Below are 21,484 nucleotides of genomic sequence, written 5' to 3'. Positions count from 1 at the left end.
ATTTTGCTAAAGTCTGGCAAATAATGCGAAAGAATCAAACATTAAAAATGCATAAAAAATTATATGTTTCACAAAAAGGGGCATTTTTCATTGTCATTACTATGAACTTTCAAAGGAAAATTGTGACTTAACGTAAGTGCATCTTTTTTATACCTTCTACATATATTGAAATCCATGTTACTTTCAGACATAACTATTAAATTACATCCACTTTTTTTAGAAAAGCATACAAATGCATTATTGTTTAAGAAAATAAAACTTAAAATCTCACCTTAAACATGAAATCTTCTCCATTGTAAGGAAAGCTTACTCAACAGTAACCCATAAAAGCTAACTATTAACTCCTGTGTTTTCTACCTGAGCTATGGCAGGCTCTAAATAAACACTCCTTAAAAAAACTCCTTAGAGTGGTGCAAATGGTTAAATGCTTGGCTGCTAACCAAAAGAATGGAGATTCAAGTCTATCCAGAGGCACCCTGGAACAGAGGCTTAGTGATCTACTTCTGAAAAATTAGCCATTAAAAACCCTATGGAGAGGTGGGGCCAATATGGTAGAGTAGTCAGATGAATTCAGTGGTCCCTTTTTTCAACAAAGACCTGAAAAAACAAGTGAATCGATTATATATGACAATCTAGGAGCCTGAAAATCAAAGGCAAAGTTGAGGAATAGTCCTGAGAGGCAGGGGGAGGGAGAGACGGTTCAGAAGCAGCAAGAAGTTGCCAGACCTGACCCAGCGGGAACCGGCACCCTGCAGGCTGGACCAGCTGGTGTTTGCAGTGACGCAAGCAGTGGAGTTTGGGACTGTTTTCCACATCGGGTGAGAGCGAGCAGCGGAGAGTCTACTCAAGCCTCCAGAACCAGTGAAAAGTGGCGCTTAATCAGGAAAAGATAATTACATGCATCTAACCTAAAAAAAAAAAAAAATTTTTTTTTTTTTTTTAACCTACCTCATGGATCAAAAAACAGCCCATTTGAGAAGAAACTCTTCCATTTGCCATCTCCCTCCTCACTCTGCACCAGGTCTGGGCCAGCTTCATGCACTGCTGCTTCCCCTGGGCCAGAAGTAGGACCCGTCATATGCAGTGACCCATACTATCTGCCTTGGAGAGGGAACAAATTAAAAGATGGGAAAAAATAATCTGCCAGCTTCCCTAAGCCAGGAACTCAGGGCAGACATGGCTCCTTTGCCTAGGCACAGGCATAAGGGGTTCACGGACTTTGAATGCCTTCTAACCCTGCATAGACCTGTGTGGGCCCATTTCAACAGCATAGGCCCTCATTAGCACAGTACAACAGGGTATATACCTGAAGCCTAACTTCACAGTATCAGCTATATGGTAGAGTGGCAGGCTTGTGACTTTTCACACTGCTCTGCCCATTAAGCAGGGTCCTCACCTACCCACATCAGGGGCCTGAGGACTGGTGGCTCCATTCACACCACCTAGCCACTGGCAAATGGGGTCCAAAAATAAGTGGTGCCTCCCAGTCCTTACAACCAACAGCATTGGGTGCCAATGGTCTGGCTGCAAAACCCACCCACCTATGCACTCTAGGGGACGGGGACACGCTTTCCTCCCAGACACTCAGGGGCAGCCGTCAGCCCCTCATTGCTCCGCTCAGCATGTGACCCCCTACTGCAGCCAGATACCTGTGCCTACTCCAATCAACCCTGCCTGTCTAGGGCTGTAGGTGAGAACCTGTACCACACACTTGGTGACTGACTACCAGGACACCTGAGCTGAATCCATATGAGAAAAGTAAACTGACTCTTGGCCTGACATACCTAGTAACAGATCTAACCACCTCAAGACAGGACATTAGAGCTACAAAAGCCTCAATAACCAAACTAGCTCACAAAACCAGCCTATATGGGGATATCAAAACAAAACATGAACCTAGGACACAGTAAGCAAACATAAAATAAATAAATATAACAACGTATTGATGGCTCAGAGACAACAGGCAATATCAAATCACATAAAGAGACGGACTATAATAGCTTCAGCAAGCTCCCAGAACATAGACTCAAGAAATCTTCTGGAGGAAGAGAATTTATTGGAATTATCAGAGGTAGAATACAGAAGATTAATATACAGAACTCTTCAAGAGAACAGGAAGGAGATCAGGCAAAACACAGAACAAACCAAGGAAAACATAGACAAAGCAAAAGAGGAAATTAAGATTACAGAAGAGCAGTGATAAATTCAATGGGCTGCAAGAATCCATAGAGAAACAGCAAACAGAAATTCAGAAGATTAACAATAAAATTTCAGAATTGGACAACTTAATCAAAAGTCATAGAAGCAGAATTGAGGCACTAGAAGTCAGAATTAGTGAGATTGAAGATAAAGGACTTGACACAAACTTATTTGAGGAAAAATGAGATAACAGAATTTTCAAAAGTGAAGAAACCCTAAAAATTATATGGGACTCTATCAAGAGGAATAACCTATAAGTGATTGATTGGAGTAGAACAGGGGAGAATAAGAGAAAACACAGAGAGAATTGTTGGTGATTCATTAGCACAAAACTTTCCTAATATTGAGAAAGATGAGAAGATATCTATCCAAGATGCTCACTGAACCCCATACAAGGTAGATCCCCAAAGAAAGTCACCAAGACATATTATAATCAAACTTGCCAAAACCAAATATAAAGAGAGAATTTTAAGAACAGCTGGGGATAAACAAAAAGTCATCTATGAAAGAGAGTCAATAAGACTAAGCTTGGCCTCCTCAGCAGAAACCATGCAGGCAAGAAGGCAATGGAATGGCATATATAAAGCCTTGAAGGAAAAACATTGCCAGACAAGAATGATATATCCAGAAAAACTGTCTCTCAAATATGATGGCAAAATTAGGGCATTTCCAGATAAACAGAAGCTTAGGGAATTTGCAAAAACCAAACCAAAATTACAAGAAATACTAAAGGGAGTCCAGTTACAAAAGCAATAACATCAGATAACAACACAAGACTAGAACACAGGACAAAGTGACCAGATATAAACTCAGATAGGGAAGCCACAAAAATTAATCAAAGTGAAAACACTGAAAATGATGAAATGTAAAAGACGATAAGATTAAAACAAAATAGAGGGGACTAAAAAATGGAGTCATGGATCTTTCATATGGAGGGGAAGTCAAGGTGATATTAAGAAATAAAAGATTGGTTTAAACTTAGAAAAAATAGGGGTAAATATTAAGGTAACCACAAAGGAAACTAACAATCCTACACATCAAAATAAAAAACAAGAATAACATAAAGACTCAGCAAATACAAAATCAACAACAATGAAAAAGATGAAAAGAAATACGTAAAGAAAAATAACTCAGCACAGAAAATTAAGCGGAACAAAGAAACTGTCAACACACACACATAAAAGACATCAAAATGACAGGACTAAACTCATACCTATCAATAATTATGCTGAATATAAATGGACTAAATGCACCAATAAAGAGACAATGGTGGAATGGATAAAAAAACATGAGTCGTCTATATGCTGCCTACAACAGACACATCATAGACTTAAAGACACAAACTAAAACTCAAAGGATGGAAAAAAATATATCAAACAACAGTAAAAAAGAGCAGGAGTGGCAATATTAATGTCTGACAAAACAGACTTTAAAGTAAAATCCACCACAAAGGATAAGGAAGGACACTATACAATGATTAAAGGGTCAATATACCAGGAGGACATAACCATAATAAATATTTAGGCACCCAACGATAGGGCTCCAAGATACGTAAAACAAACTCTAACAGCACTGAAAGGAGAGAGAGACAGCTCCACAATAATAGTAGGAGACTTCAACAGACCACTTTTGGTGAAGGAGAGAACATCCAGAAAGAAGCTCAAAAAAGACATGGAAGATTTAATGCCACAATCAACCAACTTGATCTCATAGACATATACAGAACACTCCACCCAACAGGAGCCAGGTATAATTTCTTTTCCAGAGCACATGGAACATACTCTAGAACAGACCACATATTAGGTCATAAAAAAAAGCAAGCCTTAAAAGAATTCAAAACATCAAAATATTACAAAACATCACTGACCATAAAGCTATAAAAGTAGAAATCAGTAACAGAAAAGGCAGGGAAAAGTAATCAAACGCTTGGAAACTGAACAACACCCTGCTCAAAAATGCTTGGGTTATAGAAGAAATTAAGGATGGAATAAAGGAATTCATAGGATCCAATGAGAATGAAAACACTTCTTATCAGAACCTTTGGGACACAGCTAAAGCAGTTTTCAGAGGTCAATTTATATCAATAAATGCACACATCCAAAAAGAAGAACAGGCCAAAATCAAAGAATTATCCTTACAACTTGAACAAATAGCAGAAAAAGAAGCCCTTGGGCACCAGAAGAAAGCAAATAATAAAAATTAGAGCAGAATTAAACAAAATAGAAAAACAACTGAAAGAGTTAACAAGACCAAAAGCTGATTCTTTGGAGAGATCAACAAAATTGGCAAACCACTGGCCAAACTGACAGAAGAAAAACTGAAGCAGAAGCAAATAACCCAAATAAGAAATTAGATGGGCATTATCACAACAAATGCAACTGAAATTAAAAGAATCATAACAGAATACTATGAAATATCGTACTCTAATGAATTTGAAATCCTAGAGGAAATGGACAAATTCCTAGAAACACACTACCTACCTAAACTAACACAAACAGAGGTAGAACAACTAAATAAACCTATAACAAAAGAAAAGGAAATTAAAAAACTCCCCCCCAAAAAGCCCAGGCCCTGATGGCATCGCTGGAGAATTCAACAAACATTCAGAGCAAAATTAACACCACTACTACTAAAAGTATTTCAGAGCATAGAAAAGGATGGAATACTCCCAAACTCATTCCATGCAGCCACCATAACCCTGAAAACCAGGTAAAAAAAAAAAAAAAACAATTTGTTTTTGTTTTAAAAAGAATATTGCAGACCAAGATCCCTCATGAACATAGACTCAAAAATCCTTAACAAAATTCAACCCAATAGAATTCAACAACATATCAAAAAAATAATTCACTGTGTCTAAGTGGGATTCATACCAGGTATACAGGGATAGTTCAACATTAGAAAAACAATCAATGTAATCCATCACATAAATAAAGGACAAGAATCACATGATTTTATCATTTGATGCAGAAAAGGCATTTGACAAAGTCCAACACACATTCATGATAAAAACTCTCAGCAAAATAGGAATTGAAGGAAAATTCCTCAACGTAATAAAGGTTATTTATACAAAGCCAACAGCCAACATCATCTTAAATGGAGAGTCTGAAAGCTTTCCCCTTAAGATCGGGAACCAGACAAGGATGCCCTTTATCACCACTCTTATCCAACATTGTGCTGCAGGTCCTAGCCAGAGCAATTAGGCTAGAGAAAGAAATAAAGGGCATTCAGATTGGTAAGAAAGAAGTAAAAGTATCTCTATTTGCAGATGATAGGATTTTATACACTGGAAACCACAAAGAATCCACAAGAAAGCTACTGGAACTAATAGAAGTTTTCAGGAAGAGTCAGTATTCAAGATAACCATACAAAAACCAGTTGGATTCCTCTATACCAACAAAGAGAACTTCGAAGAGTAAATCACCAAATCAATACCATTTACAGTAGCCCCTAAGAAGATAAAATACTTAGGAATAAATCTAACCAGAGATATAGAAGACCTGTAGAAAGAAAACTACAAGACACTACTGCAAGAAACCAAAAGAGACCTGCATAAGTGGAAAAACATACCTTGCTCATGGATAGGAAGACTTAACATTGTGAAAATGGCTATACTACCCAAAGCGATCTACAGATAGAATTCAATTCTGATCTAAATCCCAATGGCATTTTTTAATGAGATGGAGAAATAAGTCACCAACTTCATATGGAAAGGGAGAAGCCCTGAATAAATAAAGCAGTACTGAAGAAGAAGAACAATGTGGGAAACCTCACACTACCTGATTTTAGAACCTATTATACCACCACAGTAGTCAAAGCAGCGTGGTACTGGTACAACAACAGATACATAGACCAATGGAATAGAATTGACAATCCAGGCATAAATTCATCTACCTCTGAGCAACTGATATTTGACAAATGCCCAAAGTTCGTTAATTGGGGGGAAGTAACAGTCTCTTTAACAAATGGTGCTGGCATAACTGGATATCCATCTGCAAAAAAATGAAACAAGACACTTACTTCACACCATGCACAAAAACTAACTCAAAATGGATCAAAGACCTAAAAATGAAATCTAAAATGATAAATATCATGGAAGAAAAACCAGGGACAATGCTAGGAGCCCTAATACATAGCATAAACAGAATATAAAACATTACTAACAATGTACAAACACCAGAAGAGAAACTAGATAACTGGAAGCTCCTAAAAATGAAACACTTATGCTCATCAAAAGACTTCACCAAAACAGTAAAAAGACAACCTATGGACTGGGAAAAAAGTTTTGTCTATGAGAAGTCCAATCAGCATCTAATCTCCAAAATCTACAAGATACTGCAAAATCTCAACAACAAAAAGACAACCCAATTAAAAAACGGGCAAAGGATATGAACAGGCACTTCACCAAAGAAGACATTCAGGTGGCTAGCAGGTACATGAGGAAATGCTCACAATCATTAGCCATTAGAGAAATGAAAATCAAAACTACAATGAGATACCATCTCACCCCAACAAGGCTAGCATTAATCCAGAAAACACAAAATAATAAATGTTGGAGAGGTTGTGGAGAGACTGGAATGCTTATGTAATATGGTACAACCACTCTGGAAATAGATTTTTCTTTTTTTTTTGAAAAGCTAGAGATAGAAATACTATACAATTCAGCAATCCCACTCCTTGGAATATATCCCAGAGAAATAAGAGCCATCACATGAATAGATATATGCACACTGATGTTCACTGCAGCACTGTTCACAATAGCAAAAAGATGGAAACAACCTAGGTGCCCATCAATGTATGAATGGATAAACAAATTACGGTGTATTCATATGATGGAATACTACGCAATGATAAAGTACAATGATGAATCTGGGAAACGTCTCATAATATGGATGAATCTGGAAGGTATTATGCTGAGTGAAATTAGTCAGTTGCAAAAGGACAAATATTGTATGAGACCACTATTATAAGAACCCAAGAAGAGGTTTAAATACAGAAGAAAACATTCTTTGATAGTTACGTGGGTGGGGAACGAGGGAGAGAGGCATTCACTAAGAATTATCTTAGGTGAAGGGAAGGATAACACACAATACAGGGCAAGTCAGAACAAGTGGACTAAACCAAATGCTAAGAAGTTTCCTGAATAAAACCAAACACTTCGAGGGACAGAGTAGCAGAGGTAGAGGTCTTGGGACAATGGTTTCAGGGGACATCTAGGTCAACTGGCATAACAAAGTTTATTAAGAAAATGTTCTGCATCCCATTTTGGTGAGTGGCATCTGGGGTCTTAAAAGCTAGCGAGCGGCCACTAAGATACATCAATTGGTCCCAACCCACACGGAGCAAAGGAAAATGAAGAACACCAAAGATGCAAGGAAAGTATTAGCCTAAGAGACTAAAAAGGCCACATAAATGAGAGACTCCATCAGCCTGAGACCAGAACTAGATAGTGCCTGGCTACCACTGACCTCCCAGACAGGGAAAACAACAGACAGTCCCTGATGGAGCAGGAGAAAAGCGGAGTGCAGAACTCAAATTCCAGTAAAAAGACCAGAGTTAATGGTCTGCTTGAGACTGGAGGGACCCCAGAAGACATGGTCCCAGATTCTGTTAGCCCAGAAATGAAACCATTCCTTAAGCCAACTATTCAGATGAAGATTAGACTGGAGTATCAGACATAAAATGATACTCGTGAAGAGACTAAATGTGCAGGCTCCTGTCTTGAGGCGAGATGAGAAGGTAAAAAGGGACAGGAGCTGGTTGAGTGGACACTGGAAATCTGGAGTGGAAAGCAGGAGTGTGCTTTCACATTATAGGGAGAGCAGCTGGGGTCACATAACAATGTGTATACAAATTTTTGTATGAGAAACTAACTTGAACTGTAAATTTTCACTTAAAGCAGACTAAAAAAAAAAGAGAGAGAAGAAAAGAAAACCCTATAGAGCGCAGTTCTATTCTGACGCACAGGGGATTGTCTTGAGTGGGAATCGACTTGATGGCAACTAGTTACATGAATAAGAGAGTGTAAGAGTCTCTACGGTGAACATAGTCTATGAAGGGTATTTCTTCTGGTGGTTTGTGTGAAAAACACGTCATTAATACCATGTATTGTATCTGTGTATTAATTATAAGCCAAAAGAAAGTTTTATTTATATACAGTGAACTCAGAGAATATCTAATTACAGGCAGCATTCTCAGAAATATTCTTTAATTTATTCACTCCTGCATTCATTTGAAGCTTACTGGGATTTATACTTTGGTAGGATATACAAGAGAAGGGGGTCAAGTAAAAATAATGCAGTTCAGGTCAGAATGTGAAGTAATTTATGCTAGATTATCTAGGGAAAAATAGACTGCTAATGCAGTGTAATGAGGAAGAAACGCTCTCAAATTAAGTCATCTGAAAATAATTTTATTAATTGATTAAACAATTCAAGATTTTATTCAAAATAAGCAAAGATTGAATTTGTCCGAGTCCCAAGTGGTAAAGAACAAAAGGTTACTGTTTCATAATATTGCGAGATTTAGAACAATATGCTATGTGACATTAAGAATGACATTTTTACATTGAATTCATAAAGTCTTTTTTTTGTATGTAGACCATGCCATTCCACAAATTATACCTTTTAGAAAGAAGTGCTTTAATGGCTGTTTTCCTCAAAGGTCTACTCAATCCCAGCCCCTAGCCCTTGCCTGATTTGCCTCTCCATCCAAAATCTAAATTGGGCGGTAGGGCCTCTGGAACCAGAAAGCTAGTAGTACTGCAAAATGGGACTGGACTTCATTTCTTCAGGCATAATCCCCACGGTTTCCTGTAAGAAGATCCCTCTTTCACACTATTAAGCTAAATGCCTCAGTCTCTTACTGATAAGCCTGGTTTTACCCACAGTTTAGTTAAGCTTTAGTGTTTGTTAGTGTATACAAAAGTCAAGATGAATACAAAAATCTCCATTCATCTGTTTTATAAAACTAGAGAGAAAAAAGTTTCATTAATTTAGATTAAATTTGTGTTGAGAAGGGACAAGTGGGGAACTGGCTAGTAACCTTGCCTTAAGTTTGTTCTGATATTTGCCTTTATCTCAAACAACCAAGGAATTATGTAATTGTTTATTCTTCTGCTCTAGAGAAGAACTATTATAACCAGCAGTAGCCTTCCCCTTCTTTTTGTTGGAGTGTGCTCCGTGCCTTGCAGCACCCCATATGCTCTCTGCCTTGTGTTGCCCAACCAGTCCCAACTCAGTGGTGTGCTGCTACTGCTGGAGGCGGGGTCCTCCTCCCTACTGGTTCAACTGGCCTGACACTGACACTCAACAGATAGACCGGACCAGGTTTCACTTATCAGCAACACTCATAGAATTCCATACACATATTAATGCCAATAAAGGCAGCTTCCTGCTCATTGAAAATACTATCTCCTAAAATCAGTGTCGTGAGACAGGTCTGGGTGGAGAGGGCTCCATGATGGACTTGTTTTTCCTGAATCACCAGCAATCTCCCACACATTATCTCATATTGCATGGAACACAAATAGTATCCCAGGGAGGCAGCAGCATGCTAGTAACTCTGGGACCTTGCTAAAGTTACTTGTCTATGAGCTAGAGTCTCCTCATTTTAGCATGGGAATGGAGAACCTAATTTAGAGAGTTGGGAGCCTTACGGGTGACTCACTTGAGTGCAGGGCTTGGCACATATAGATAAATCTGTCTTTTGAGGGTCAATTTTCTTTTGCTCTGCTCTTACTGAAGGAATCCTGACCATCCCGTGGAGTGGGGATTCCTTAATTAGCACTAAAGGATAGGGTGAGTTTTTAACTGGAATCATAGAAAATAGTTTTTGAGAGGCAGTCAAGGAGAACAAGGCTGAATATCAGTTGTATGTTATGAATGTGGGAGGGGAGAAAGGACAATATTTTTATTTATTTATTGATTGTACTTTAGATGAAGTTTTACAAAACTAGCTTCTTATTAAACAATTAGTACACATATTTTTTTGTGACATTTGTTACCGACCCCATGATATGTCAACATTTCCCTTCTCTACCTTGGGGTTCCCTACTAAGAGCTTTCTTGTTTCCTCCTGCCTTCTAGTCCTTGCCCCTGGGCTGGTGTGCCTGTTTAGTCTCATTTTGTCTTATAGGGCTGTCTAATCTTTGGCTGAAGGGTGAACCTCAGGAGTGGCTTCATTACCGAACTAAAAGGGTATCTGGGGGCCATACTCTCGGGGTTTCTCCAGTCTCTGCTCAGGCCAGTAAGTCTGGTCTTTTTTTTGTGAGTTTGAATTTTGTTACACATTTTTCTCCAGCTCTGTGCAGGACCCTCTATTGTGATCCCTGTTAGAGCAGTCGGTAGTGGTAGCTGGGCACCACCTAGTTGTGGACTCAGTCTGGTGGAGGCTGTGGTAGATGTGGTCCATTAGTCCTTTGGACTAATCTTTCCCTTATGTCTTTGGTTTTCTTCATTCTCCCGTGCTCCTGATGGGGTGAGACCAGTGAAGTATCTGAGACTGTTTCTCACAAGCTTTTAAGACCCCAGACACCACTCACCAAAGTAGAATGTAAAACATTTTCTTTTTAAACTATATTATGCCAGTTGAGCTAGATGTTCCCCAAGACCATGGTCCCCAGAGCCCTCAGCCCAGTAATTCAGTCCCTTGGGGAGTTTGGATGTGTCTATGGAGCTTTTGTGGCCTTGCCTTGGTCAAGTTGTCCTGGCTTCCCCAGTACTGTGTACGGTCCTACTCTTCATCAAAGTTACCACTCATCTATTGTCTATTTAGTGTTCTTCAATCCCCACCCTTGCCCTCCCTCATAACTATGAAAGATTGTTTCTTTTTTTGTATAAACCTTTTCATGAGTTTTTATAGTAGAGGTCCCATATGATATTTGTCCTTTTGTGATTGACCTTTTTCACTTAGCATAATGCCCTCCAACTTCATCCATGTTGTGAGATGCTTCCCAAATCCATCGTTGTTCTTTATCGTTGTGTACTACTCCATTGTGTGTATTTACCATAGTTTTTTAAACCCATTCATCTGTTTATGGGCATCTAGGTTGTTTCCATCTTTTTGCTATGGCTAACAATGCTGCAATGATCATGGGTGTACATATATCTATTCGTGTGAAGGCTCTTATTTTTCCAGGATATATTCCTAGGAATAGAAATGCTGGATCATATATTTCTAACTTTCTAAGGAAGTGCCCTATCATTTTCCAAAATGTTTGTACCATTTTGTATTCCCACCAGCAATGCATAAGAGTTCCAATCTCCCTACAGCCTCTCCAACATTTGTATTTTTCTTTTTTTTTTGATTCATGCCAGTAATGCCGGGGTGAGATGGTATCTCATGGTGGTTTTCATTTGCATTTTTCTAATGGCTAGTGATCATGAGCATTTCCTCATGTGTCTGTTAGTTGCTTGGATGTCTTCTTTGGTGAAGTGTCTGTTCATATCCTTTGCCCATTTGTTAATTGGATTATTTGTCTTTTTGTTGTAGAGGTGTTGGATTTTCTTGTAGATATTGGAGATTAGTCTTTTGTTGGATTTGTAATAGCCAAATTTTTTTTCCCAGTTTGTAGGTTCTCTTTTTACTCTTTTGGTGAATTTTTTTTTTCAGCTGTGCTTTAAGTGAAAGTTTAGTATTCAAGTCAGTTTCTCATGAAAACTTATACACACTTTGTTATGTGACCTTAGTTGCTCTCCCTACAATGTGACAGCACACTCCTTCACTCCACCCTGTATTTCATGTGTCCATTCAACTGGCTCCTGTCCATCTCTGCCTTCTCATCTTGCCTCCAGACAGGAGCTGCCCACACAGACTCATGTGTCCTCTTGAGCTAAGAAGCACACTCCTCTTGGTGAAGCCTTTTGATGAGCATGTGCTTAATTTTTAGAAGATCCCAGTTATCTAGCTTATCCTCTGGAGTTTGTGTGTGGTCAGTTATGGTTTGTATCCTGTTAATGCCATGTACTGGGGCCTCTAGGATTGATCCTATTTTTTTCATCTATGATCCTTATTGTTTTTTGGTTTTATTTTTAGGACTTGGTCCATTTTGAATTAGTTTTTGTGTAGGATGTGAAGTATGGGTCCTGTTTAATTTTTTTTTTGCAGATGGACATCCAGTTTTGCCAGCATCATTTGTTAAAAAGACTGTCTTTTCCCCATTGGATGGACTTTGGGCCCTTGTGAAAGATCAGGTGTCTGTAGGTGGATGGATTTACATCTGGGTTAGCAATTCTGTTCCATTGGTCAATGCATCTGTCATTGTACCAGTACCAGGCTGTTTTGACTACCATAGCTGTACAGTAGTTTTGAGGTCAGGTAGTGTGAGTCCTTCTACTGTATTCTTCTTCTTCAATACTGCTTTACTTATCCAGGGCCTCTTCCCTTTCCATGTAAAGTTAATGATTAGTTTTTCCATCTCTTTAAAGAATGTTGTTGGTATTTCAATCGAGATTGCATTGCATTTATAGATTGCTTTGGGAAGAACTGACATTTTCACAATGTTGAGTCTACCTATCCATGAGCATGGTATGTTTTTCCATTTATGTAGATCTCTTTTGGTTTCTTGCAGCAGTGTTTTGTAGTTTTCTTTGTATAGGTCTTTTACATCCCTGGTTAGATTTATTCATAAGTATTTTATCTTCTTGAGAGCTGCTGTAAATGGTATTGATTTTGTGATTTCCTTTTCAAAGTTCTCTTTATTGGTGTACAGGAAGCCAATTGATTTTTGTATGTTTATCTTATATCCTGCTACTCTACTGAATCTATTAGTTTCAGTAGTTTTCTCATGGAGTCTTTGGGTTTTCTGTGTATAGTATCATATCATCCACAAATAGGGACAGTTTAACTTCTTCATTACCAATTTAGATGCCCTTTATTTCTTTTTCTTGCCTTACTGCTCTAGCTAGGACTTTCAGCATAATGGTAAATGGGAGTGGCAATAAAGAGCATCCTTGTCTTTTTCCTGTTCTCACGGGGAACATTTTCAGTCTCTCTTCATTAAGAATGATGTTGGCTGTTTGTTTGTTTGTTTGTAGAGATACTCTTTATTATGTTGAGGAATTTCCCTTCCCTACCTATTTCATTGAGAGTTTTTTTTTATCAGGAATAGGTGTTGGACTTTGTCAAATGCCTTTTCTGCATTGACTGAGATGACCATGTGATTCTTTTATTTATGTGGTGGATTATGTTGATTGATTTTCTAATGTTGAACCATCCTTGCATACCTGGTATGAATCCCACTTGGTCATGGTGTACTATTTTTTTTTTTTGATATGATGTTGAATTATATTGGCTAAAATTTTTGCGTCTATATTCATGAGAGATAGTGGTGTGTAATTTTCTTTTTCTTTTTTGGTGCCTTTGCCTGGTTTTGGTATTGGGCTTATGCTGGCTTCATAGAATGAACTTGGAGGTATGCTTTCCTTTTCTATGTTCTGTAATAATTTGAGTAGTACTGGTGTAAGCTCTTCTCTCAATGTTTGGTAGAATTCTCCAGTGAAGCCAGCTGGGCCAGACCTTTTTTGTTGAGAGGTTTTTTTTTTTTTTTTTTTTAAATTACCTTTTCAATCTCTTCTCTTGTTATAGATCTGTTCAGATTTTTAACATCAGTTTGTGTTAGTTTATGCTTCTAGACATTAGGGACAACATTTTTAGAAACAGCCCAGATGCTAAACTCCAGATTTCAGAATGTGAAACTTTTTTTTTTTTGACAACAATGAAGAACTTGTGACAGTCCTTTTCATGCAATAGAGGTGAAAAAGTGAGCAGACAGGAACACAGAAAGAGAGACACTAAGACTTCTAGTTTATCAACAGGAGAGATAGCACTGTAGTTCAGTTTTGGGGTTTAAAGTTAGACAAATGTGTAGAAGTCTGAGCTGTCACTGACCAGCCCAGTAGTCACACAGATGAATTGCTTACTATCTCTGTGCCTTCATTTCCTCCCACGTAAGATAATTTGATGGGGATCAATGAGATACTGAACATAAAGCAGTTGACTCAGTGTCTGGTATACAGTGTGAAATCAAATTTATATTAAAATTAGGTATTTTACTTTCATTTCAAAAGGCTTTTTCTCGTCCACAAACTTAAAAATCCTTGACCCAAAGTCAATGTGCCCGTGTTTTTTTTTTGTCTCTCACTCAAAGTGGCTAATTCACTTTTCTTTCCTGTTCCAAAGTGCAACCACAACAAAACCATTAAACTGTGACTAAATGAGAAAGATTTGGGCTTGTATAATTTAAATTTCTAGAGGTCTCAGGACTGCAGGTTCATGGAAGGGGAAATCTTCTAGAACATTACCTTTTTAATGTTAATTGAGTAGCCTTTAATTGCTTCATTGCCATGGAAACCTGTATTCTTTAAGTAGAAGTTATTTAAGTTTCTGGGAATTCTCCATTCTCTGGAAACAGTCACCTCTTGCATGAGGAAATGTTTCCCCAACTTGCAACTTGTTTACTAAATCACAGAGCAATCAAAAATTGCAATTCTTTTGAATTAATACATGGTTTTCCTGCACAGTCGATTAGAATAGAAAGGCTACCAAATTTGGCAAATACAATGGGATGCTTATTTTGATTGACAATAGAAGTCTCTGAAAGGAACCAAGAAAGCAGGCTAGTGTCCATGCAAGATGCTACTTCTAAATTGACTAAAAGACAAAAGGAGTTAGAATGCCAGGCACCTATCTCCATTCCCTCTGCTTCTCAGCTGGCTCTATCCTCTCTGTATCTGTCCCTATCTTCTTACTTTTCTACTAACACTCTCTCAGAACTTTCTTTCTTTAGGAATCTGCTCAGGAAGAAAAACTTGTCCCTGAAATGCCTTTTAAAATCCGACCTCCAGGCCCTGGAGTTGGTACTAGAAAAACTGGCAAAGAACCAAGTGTGTTCTTTGTTCCTTGGACCTGTACTGAATTACACAGCATTGTTAAAGATTTTCCAGATGTATGATAGGAACCCTATACATTTGCTAAAGAATTAAAAATCCTTATTGAAGCTCACCAACCCAGGTTACCTGATTTATATCAATTGGTTCACATGTTAACAAGCCCTGGGGATACTCAATTGTGATTGGAGCTTGATGATTAGAAAGATCCTCAACTTAGTCTAGCCTTAGGATGAGTATACAGCTGATGATTTGCTCCAAGAATCCTGAAAAAAGGAGGATTTACTTTACACCTTTCCCCTTATAATAGACTGGACAAAATCCACTCTGCATACAGAATAAAGCATTTATGATTACCAAAATAGGCTCCTTCAGAGATTTACTGAACATTCTGGGCTTGACCCTTTTACCCCAGGCACATCAGGAGCTTTTAATGCACCCTTTGTGTCTGGCCTTAACCCTGAGCTTTCGGCTTTAGTAAAAAGGCATCAACTGGATTGGAAGGCCACCCCAATGGCTGAGCTGACAAGTTTGGCTCATGATTTTGTTCAAACCTTAGAAACTAAGCAAAATGCCAAGACTAATAAATTGATGGCCTTACAATTACAGCAATTACAGTCTCCTAATCAAATGAGATTTAAGTCCTTTGGAGGCCTAAACTTCGTACTTGTTATCATTGTAAAACACTTGGGCATTTTAAGAAGGATTGTATAAAATTAAAGAATAAATCAGGCAATGTACCATTAGACAAAACTCAATCTAAATCAGAATGAAGGGGCTCTAGGGACAAAACAGAGGCTTTTCCTGTGGTGACTTTAAATCCTCAAGGAGAAACAATTATTCAGATTAATGGAGAACCTTGCAAATTTTTTATCGACACTGGCGTCACCCTGTCTGCTATCAACCCCACTTGTTTACAGAAACCTCTGCCCCAGAGTACCCAAACCTCTAAAGTTGTGGGGGTTGCTACTCAAGAACAAACTAACTCACTCTAAGTCGATTTCCATATCTTCTGGTCCTATGGAAGATCTCCATTCTTTTCTACTTAGTCATAGTACCCCAATTAATTTAACAGGAAAAGACTTACTAGCTAAATGGAATTGTCATATACAGTTTAATGAAAAGGGGAAAATACTATTAGAACTCCCTGACAGTCACCATGAAATTTAGGGAACCTCACATGAGGAAGTTTTGTGTTACTGGCAAGCACTTTGCTCCTACAGGAAGGCAGCTCCTCTGCCCATTTCACTCCTTTAGACTGTCTCTTTTTGGTATCAGAAGGCTGTGGGGCACAAATTCCACAGATGTTGGCCACGTGCTGTCAGGAGACACCACTGTAATTCAAATTGATATCTCCAAACCTTTACTTAAAATCCCCCAGTACCCTTTAAAACAAGAAGCAAAAGAAAGGCTTACTCCAGTAATTCAGGATTTTCTTGCTAAAGGTTTAATTATTCCCTGTACTAGCCTCTGTAATACTCCTGTTTTCCCTGTTAAGAAGCCAAATAATCATGGCTGGAGGTTTGTACAGAATTTACATGCCAATAACTTCATTGTGGCTCCTAATCCACGTTTACCCTTTTCTAATATACCCATTGAAGTCTTGCATTTTACAGTGGTTGATATTTGAAGTGCATTTTTTCAGCATTCCCATACATGCTGATAGCTAATATTTATTTGCTTTTACTTGGGGGGACCACAATACACTTGCACTGTGATAACTCAAGGCTTCACCAAGTCCCCCACTTATTTTTCTCAGATTTTAGAGGCAGATTTACTACCTTTATAATTTGCCCATGGATTCACTTTATTATAATATGTTGATGATTTACTGTTCTGCTGTAATTCTCAACAAAGTTGTTTAGAAGACAGCATTCTTTCGTTAAAACATTTGGCTAACAGTGGGCACAAAGCCTGTAAAGAGAAATCACAACTGACAGTTAAATATTTGGAACGTATAATCTCAAAAAAAAAAAAAAAAAAAAGGAATCACTATTGACCCCCAAAGGTTCATCCTAGCTTTCTCTGTCCCTGGTACAAAAAAACAGCAAAGGAGATTTTGAGGACTTTATGGATAGTGCAGAACTTGGATACCAAATATATCTTTGCTAGCCCAACCATTGTATCAATACCTAAAGGCCTCAGAGCCTGACAACTTTCAGTTTTCAGAGGATGGCAAAAAGGCCACACAGGCATTAAAGGAGTCATTAATTAATACACCAGCTTTAGAATTCCCTAATTATCAATTAGATTTTTCACTTGTCATTCATGAGGTGTCTGGGAATGCCTTAGTGGTGCTCACTTAGAAACATGGGAACAACAAAGACCAGTCGGCTAGAGAGTTGTTGCCACAGCTAGTGGAAGCAACAGCAGATATAGTTTTAGGAAACTTACTGGATGTTTATGTTCCTCATTTTAAACTCCATGTCTACCATTTTAAACTCCACTTTAACACAGCATTTTTTCAGCTAGAAGGCTGACTTTTTATGAGGTCTTTCTCTTGGCTGCCTCTAACATTTGGCTACGTATGGTAAAAATAGCCTGCTTAAACCCAGCCACCCTTTTACCCACTCCAGATGACAGCAATCATCCCCCACATGATTGCTTAAACCAACTGAACTTTTGTCTCCTGCAAAGGATTTGAAGGAAACTCCTCTTTTTAACCCTGATTTGATTCTATTTGTGGATGGGTCATATTTAAGACCTTACCCCAACAGCTCTCATTACCAGAGAGGCTGCACTGTTACTGCCTTTACTGAAGTTCTTGAAAGCAGTGCCCTTCCTGAAGTCATCTCAGCTCAACAGGCTGGACTGATTGCACAAAGGCTTGCAAAATGGCTTCTGGCTGGTCAGTGTACATCAACTGGAGGTATGGATTTGTCATTTATGATTTTATTATGCTATGGAAAAAGAGGGGATTCCTAACATCCTTTGGACCCAAATTAAACATGGCCCCTTACTGCAGACCTCTTAGAATCCCTTTTGCTTCCCTCCAAGATTGCTCCCATCAAAATACAAGCCCATCAGCCTAAGGGAATACTTCAGAGGAGGTAAACAGTTTAACAGATAAAGCAGCTAAACAGGCTGCCTCCTGAATCCTCCTTACCCCTATAATAGCTAAAGGAATGCTCATGCATGATCACGATAACTCAGATCATGACAGCAATAAGGACGTCCACTACGTGATCATGGATGCTATGACTTCTTCAGAAGTAACTTCAGAAAGTCTTTTTAAAAGTCAACAGATGGCTCCCATTGCAGAAATTGAATAATGGAAACAATTAGGTTGCTCTTTTAACACCACCAGTAAGTTGTGGATGGGACATAATGATAAACCTGTCCTTCACAGATCTTTACATGCTCCTGTGGCCATAGCCTTGAATATGAAGTCCCATATGGGATGAGATGAAATAACTGAAACTTTGAAGAACTATTGGTGGGGTGAATTTTTGAAGTCGTTGAATGTATCACCAGCCATTGCTGGCTTTGCCCCCGTTATAACCCTGGGAAACACCTTCCAGTACCTTCAGGAAAATACTTCTCACCCCCTGGGCTTATGCTTGAATGGAATTAGACTTTACTAAGCTCCCACCATCAAATGGACACAAGTATGTTTTAGTAATGGTGTACTTATTCTCACACTGGGTGGAAGCTTTTTTCATATAAAAATGCTACTGCTAATTTTGTGGCCAATAAATTCTTAGAGAATATCATCTCCATTTAGGGAGCCCCCAAAACTCTCTACAGTGACCAGGGTAAACATTTTCCAATTCATCAAAGACTGCACTGTCCATACCATTCACAATTTTCTGAATTGGTCGAAAGAACCAGTTGTGTAATTGAAACCCAAGTAGCTAAACTTTGAGTCACTAACTCTGCCTTAGACGATAATTCTCTCTTAAAACCAAAAAAAAAAAAAAAAAAAAAAAAACCCAAACCCATTGCCTTCGAGTCAAATTCCGACTCATAGCAACCCTATAGGACAGAGTAGAACTGGTCCATGGAGTTTCCAAGGAGCGCCTGGTGGATTCGAATTGCCGACCTTTTGGTTAGCAGCCATGGCTCTTAACCACTATGCCACCAGGGTTTCCAATAATTCTCCCTTAGTCCTCCTAAATTTGAGGTCTACTCTATTTGGAAAGCACAAACTCACTCCTTATGAGACAATAACTGGCAGACCCACGTCCTTGCCGTATATGGCTTACGAGGACGCCAAATTAACACGACAAGATATACTTAAATATTGCAAATCTTTTTTTTTTCCATTTTAACCATTTTTTTATTAACTTTTATTAAGCTTCAAGTGAACGTTTACAAATCCAATCAGTCTGTCACATATAAGTTTACATACATCTCACTCCCTACTCCCACTTGCTCTCCCCCTCTTGAGTCAGCTCTTTCAGTCTCTCCTTTCGTGACAATTTTGCCGGCTTCTCTCTCTCTCTATCCTCCCATCCCCCCTCCAGACAAGAGTTGCCAACACAATCTCAAGTGTCCACCTGATATAATTAGCTCACTCTTCATCAGCGTCTCTCTCCCACCCGCTGACCAGTCCCTTTCATGTCTGATGAGTTGTCTTCGGGGATGGTTCCTGTCCTGTGCCAACATAAGGTCTGGGGACCATGGCCGCCGGGATTCCTCTAGTCTCAGTCAGACCATTAAGTTTGGTCTTTTTATGAGAATTTGGGGTCTGTATCCCACTGATCTCCTGGTCCCTCAGGGGTTCTCTGTTGTGCTTCCTGTCAGGGCAGTCATCGATTGTGGCCGGGCACGAACTAGTTCTTCTGGTCTCAGGATGATGTAGGTCTCTGGTTCATGTGGCCCTTTCTGTCTCTTGGGCTCTTAGTTGTCGTGTGGCCTTGGTGTTCTTCATTTTCCTTTGCTCCAGGTGGGTTGAGACCAATTGATGCATCTTACATGGCCGCTTGTTAGCATTTAAGACCCCAGATGCCACATTTCAAAGTGGGATGCAGAATGATTTCATAATATAATTATTTTGCCAATTGACTTAGAAGTCCCCGCAAACCATTTTCCCCAGACCCCCGCACTTGCTCCGCTGACCTTTGAAGCATTCATTTTATCCCGGAAACTTCTTTGCTTTTGGTCCAGTCCAATTGAGCTGACCTTCCATGTATTGAGTGTTGTCTTTCCCTTCACCTAAAGCATTTCTTATCTACTGATTAATCAATAAAAAACCCTCTCCCACTCTCCCTCCCTCCCCCCCTCGTAACCACAAAAGTATGTGTTCTTCTCAGGTTTACTATTACTCAAGATCTTATAATAGTGGTCTTATACAATATTTGTCCTTTTGCCTCTGACTAATTTCGCTCAGCATAATGCCTTCCAGGTTCCTCCATGTTATGAAATGTTTCAGAGATTCGCCACTGTTCTTTATCGATGCGTAGTATTCCATTGTGTGAATATACCACAATTTATTTATCCATTCATCCGTTGATGGACACCTTGGTTGCTTCCAACTTTTTGCTATTGTAAACAGAGCCGCAATAAACATGGGTGTGCATATATCTGTTTGTATGAAGGCTCTTGTATCTCTAGGGTATATTCCCAGGAGTGGGATTTCTGGGTTGTATGGTAGTTCTATTTCTAACTGTTTAAGATAACGCCAGATAGATTTCCAAAGCGGTTGTACCATTTTACATTCCCACCAGCAGTGTATGAGAGTTCCAATCTCTCCGCAGCCTCTCCAACATTTATTATTTTGTGTTTTTTGGATTAATGCCAGCCTTGCTGGTGTAAGATGGAATCTCAACATAGTTTTAATTTGCATTTCTCTAATGGCTAATGATCGGGAGCATTTTCTCATGTATCTGTTGGCTGCCTGAATATCTTCTTTAGTGAAATGTGTGTTCATAACCTTTGCCCACTTTTTGATTGGGTTGTTTGTCTTTTTGTGGTTGAGTTTTGACAGAATCATGTAGATTTTAGAGATCAGGCGCTGGTCTGAGATGTCATAGCTGAAAATTCTTTCCCAGTCTGTAGGTGGTCTTTTTACTTTTTTGATGAAGTCTTTAGATGAGCATAGGTGTTTGATTTTTAGGAGCTCCCAGTTATCAGGTTTCTCTTCATCATTTTTGGTAATGTTTTGTATTCTGTTTATGCCTTGTATTAGGGCTTCTAGGGTTGTCCCAATTTTTTCTTCCATGATCTTTATCATTTTAGTCTTTATGTTTAGGTCTTCGATCCACTTGGAGTTAGTTTTTGTGCATGGTGTAAGGTATGGGTCCTGTTTCATTTTTTTGCAAATGAATATCCAGTTATGCCAGCACCATTTGTTAAAAAGGCTTTCTTTTCCCCAATTAATTGACACTGGTCCTTTGTCAAATATCAGCTGCTCATATGTGGATGGATCTATGTCTGGGTTCTCAATTCTGTTCCATTGG

General features: G+C 38.8%; 1 protein-coding gene across 8 annotated transcripts in view; it reads right to left on the bottom strand.

Annotated features, from left to right (window-relative positions):
- The window catches only part of SPIDR (scaffold protein involved in DNA repair), a 780,587-nt gene that overhangs the window by 109,894 nt on the left and 649,209 nt on the right, over positions 1–21,484 (bottom strand). Inside the window, exon 1 of one of the 8 annotated variants that reach the window (XM_049853509.1) lies at positions 949–2,142. The exons of 6 other annotated variants lie outside the window; for them this stretch is intronic. In XM_049853509.1, the coding sequence (XP_049709466.1) occupies positions 949–953 (5 nt within the window). In that variant the 5' untranslated portion in view covers positions 954–2,142. Of the gene's footprint in view, positions 1–271; positions 898–948; positions 2,143–21,484 lie in introns of those variants that run through there. One more of the 8 variants, XM_049853508.1, reaches the window with a different exon arrangement.

This window comes from Elephas maximus, chromosome 15 (genome assembly GCF_024166365.1).
Source record: "Elephas maximus indicus isolate mEleMax1 chromosome 15, mEleMax1 primary haplotype, whole genome shotgun sequence".
NCBI classification, from domain to species: Eukaryota; Metazoa; Chordata; class Mammalia; order Proboscidea; family Elephantidae; genus Elephas; species Elephas maximus.
The sequence above is the reverse complement of the archived record's forward strand: the minus strand, read 5'-3'. Positions and strand labels throughout refer to the sequence as shown.